This window comes from Zea mays, chromosome 9 (genome assembly GCF_902167145.1).
Source record: "Zea mays cultivar B73 chromosome 9, Zm-B73-REFERENCE-NAM-5.0, whole genome shotgun sequence".
NCBI classification, from domain to species: Eukaryota; Viridiplantae; Streptophyta; class Magnoliopsida; order Poales; family Poaceae; genus Zea; species Zea mays.
The window spans coordinates 5,963,400-5,966,701 of NC_050104.1; the positions used below are offsets into that span (position 1 = coordinate 5,963,400).

The 3,302-nt window shown below is 48.3% G+C and overlaps 1 protein-coding gene across 1 annotated transcript; it reads left to right on the forward strand.

Annotated features, from left to right (window-relative positions):
* Positions 1-1,439: 1,439 nt before the first annotated feature.
* LOC100272279 (uncharacterized) lies at positions 1,440-3,011 on the forward strand. Its single transcript, NM_001350730.1, has one exon. The coding sequence runs from the start codon at positions 1,790-1,792 to the stop codon at positions 2,411-2,413; it is 624 nt and encodes a 207-aa protein (NP_001337659.1). The 5' UTR covers positions 1,440-1,789; the 3' UTR covers positions 2,414-3,011.
* Positions 3,012-3,302: the final 291 nt, after the last annotated feature.

The window sequence follows — 3,302 nt, forward strand, 5'->3', positions numbered from 1 at the left end:
CTGTCTTTAGAAGAAGTAATGATTCAATAGCATTTAAGGGAGTGCTAGATGGTCAGCTATACTTAGTTGATTTAAGGGACTGTCCGGTGAGTCAGCGGAGCAACGACTCCCTGCGCACCAACGGTCGACTGTACAGGGCTACAGTGCGCAATAGTACCGTGGTACAAGTCAGAGCGTAGAAGTTAGAGGGCACCGGACTGTCCGGTGTAGCTAGAAGACAAACGTCTCCAGCGGTCAAGTGCTTTGAACCCTAACAGTTGTGCTGACGTGGCGCGCACCGGACAGTGCATAGTGGCTGTCCGATGGCACACCGGACTGTCCGGTGCGCCCATCGCCAGCAGCCCTTGCCAACGGCTAGAAAGTGGTTGGGGGCTATAAATACCCCCCAACCACCACATTCATTGCCATCCAAGCATTCTCAACATCTCATTCATTGCAAAAGCAAAAGACTCCACTCCAAGACACATTCAATAGATCAAATCCTCTCCAAGCCTCCAAATCAACTCAATTCCATTAGGGACTTGAGAGAGGGTGTTTAGTGTTCTTTTGTTGCTCTTGTCGCTTGGATTGCCTTCTTCCTTTCTCATTCTATTTCTCAAGTGCTTTGTAAGCAAAGCAAGAGACACCAAGTGTGTGGTGGTCCATACGGGGTCTAAGTGACCCATGTGATTAAGGAATGGCTCACTCAATCTAAGTGACCGTTTGAGAGAGAGTGTAACACCCCAGGTGTTTATCGTCTGCTCGACCACGAGTGCAGACTTTAACACGTGATAGCGGTGAATAAAACGGATGCTAAATTTTAATCATCTTCGTCTATCGCGGTTTTAATATCGCATTTGTTTCTGTCTATTTAGACTCTTCCCAAGTTTTCACGAAATTTGGAACGTAATTGTTCTGAAAATTTGTGAGTACTGTGCCTATTTAAAATTCATTTATTGCACGATACGAGTCTGGAAACTTCACTCAGTCCCGTGATTTTTCCCCAAATAAATTTATTAGAATTGGACTCAATGGGTTATTTGAACCGGAACTAACCGAAACCAGAACAACAGTTAGTTGATTCACTTTTCTATTTAAAATCCAAGAAAAACAAGATGTAGGATTGTTAATCGAATTGTTCTCAAATCGAATATTCGGATAGCGGGTGAAGCTCGTCTGATTTCAATTAAATCTAACGCCGATGAAAATATTGTAACCAAAATCATTTTAATTTGGTTCTTTTACACCTTTCCAAATTCTAGCCTCGATCTTCGGCTGATATTTAAGCTTTTATTTGAATTTCCGAGTAAAAAGGGAAGAAATGAAAATATCTTCACAAATTTGTTTTCAGTCGCCTCTATCCCTATCTGCGGTCGCCGCTCTTTCCCTGATTTTTTCATGCGCACGAGCCGCGGCCTTATCTCCTGGTCGTGCTTTCTTCTTCCTCGCACAGCCAGACACCGCTCGGCTCTCTAGTGCCCAGCCGAGCTCCCCATGGCGTGCCCTCCCTGCATCCATGGCCACTGTGCAGCTCCCTGCTCCTCCCTCCTCCAGCCGCGCGCAACCGGCTTCTCCTCCACGTGCCCCTGCTACCATGGCTGGCGCGCTCTCTCTCTCTCTCTCCAGCGCCGCGCCCCTCCCCCTCCCCTCTGCTCGCTCGCGCCCGGCCGGAGCTCCCTAGCTCACCGACGTTTCTCCCTGTGCGCCGTGGCTTCCCTTTCACCGAGCTCCCTCAGCCATGGCGCGCCCCTCTCCCTGAGTTCCTTCCCCAGCCGCGCGCTCTGGAGCACCCCTGCGCGCGCGTCCTCTCATGGCGTCCAGTCGCTCGCTCCACAGCTCAGATCTTGCCCATGGCGGCTCCCCCTGCTCGGCACCGCCTCGAGCTCGCTATGCCGTGCGCCCTGCTCTCTGTTGCTGCTCGTCGGTGCTCTGCCATGGAGCTCGCCCGCGACGCTCGGCGTTCTGTCTGTTCGTGCTTGCCCCTGCGTCAACCCCATCATCACGCCGGTATCCTGCTCGTGAGTTTCTCCTGCGCACTATGGTGCTGGCCAGTCTTCTCTTCCAGCTCGCTCCCTTCGCTAGCCGTCCTAGCTCCAATCCATGGCGCTCGGCACCTACACTCCATGGTCCTGGGCGACAACACAGAGTGTGTGGTCGCCGACCCGACAGCCGCCATTCCCTGCTCGGTCATGGCAACTGGCCACCGCGCCCCTGCTTCCGGCTCCCTGTCCTCCCATGGAGCCCAGCGCCGCCTCGAACCTGCCATGTCCGTTGCAGGTCGTTGATCTCCTATTTGCCCTGGACAGCGCCTCGACGCCCCATCACAGCAGCCCGTCGTGGAACTCTAGTGTTTGTCGTTGATTTCCGGTCATCTCCGACCTTTGTCTCGCCATCGTCGTTCGGTCGCCTCGCCTCGATGCTAGCTCCTACATGACGTCTCCGATTTGTGTTCACTCCAAAATCCGAGAAGATTAGGCGTAGAAGGAAACAAATTAGTACGCAGCCGGAGAATTCTCGATGTGGAAGAAGAAGTGTGATTCGATGCGACACTCACCATATATTCGGGGAAATGCTAGAGCTGAAAGGCGTCATCAATTTCATGGTTTCAAGTCAGAATTAATTATGGTAAGCTAATTCGCCACTTCCAATAATTGGTTTAATGGATGGATTGATAGATATGTATGTCGCGACGATTACCCCGCTTGTAGCATAGGCACGCGTTTATTAGACGCTTGTTGGAATACGGGAGCTACATGTAGCGTGATGATTGTGTTCACGATTGTGAAGTCGTCGTGTCGTGTAGCTAAGTTTAGGTTCAAAAACATAGGTTATGAGAGAAGAATTAAATCGGTGTTTCGTATCTGATGAGTGGTCGAATTAACGTTATGGAAAGTAGGTCTTGTGTTTGTGTTTCTAGTGTCTAGTCAAAGTATAGCATATGGCGGGTTTCGTTTAATTGTATGGAGTCAGTGCCCTGTTGTGATATCCATGATGCTTTATGCTTGTTGATTGATGAAATATCATAGATGGATCATTTAGATTAATAATCTTGAATAAGTATTTATTCTTGTCCTAAATATTGAGAAGCAAGTGATGTCATTAGGTCTATTTCCGTTAAATTTGAAAACGTCTAAGCGGCCCTCGTTCATTAATGTTTTAAGTCGTTAGGCCTTAAAATTATAGTCTTATAAAGATCTAAAATCCTTGATAATACTCTACTTACGAGACTATGAAATAGTAATTTTAAAGTTAATTATAAAGCTACTAATTGTTATTCTAAGTCCGAGGTATACTAGATTAATTAACCTCAGTATTGTTAGTCT

Bases quoted from the DNA above. Each gene is read 5' to 3' on its own strand.
- LOC100272279 (NM_001350730.1), top strand. From the start codon at position 1,790: ATGGCGTCCAGTCGCTCGCTCCACAGCTCAGATCTTGCCCATGGCGGC.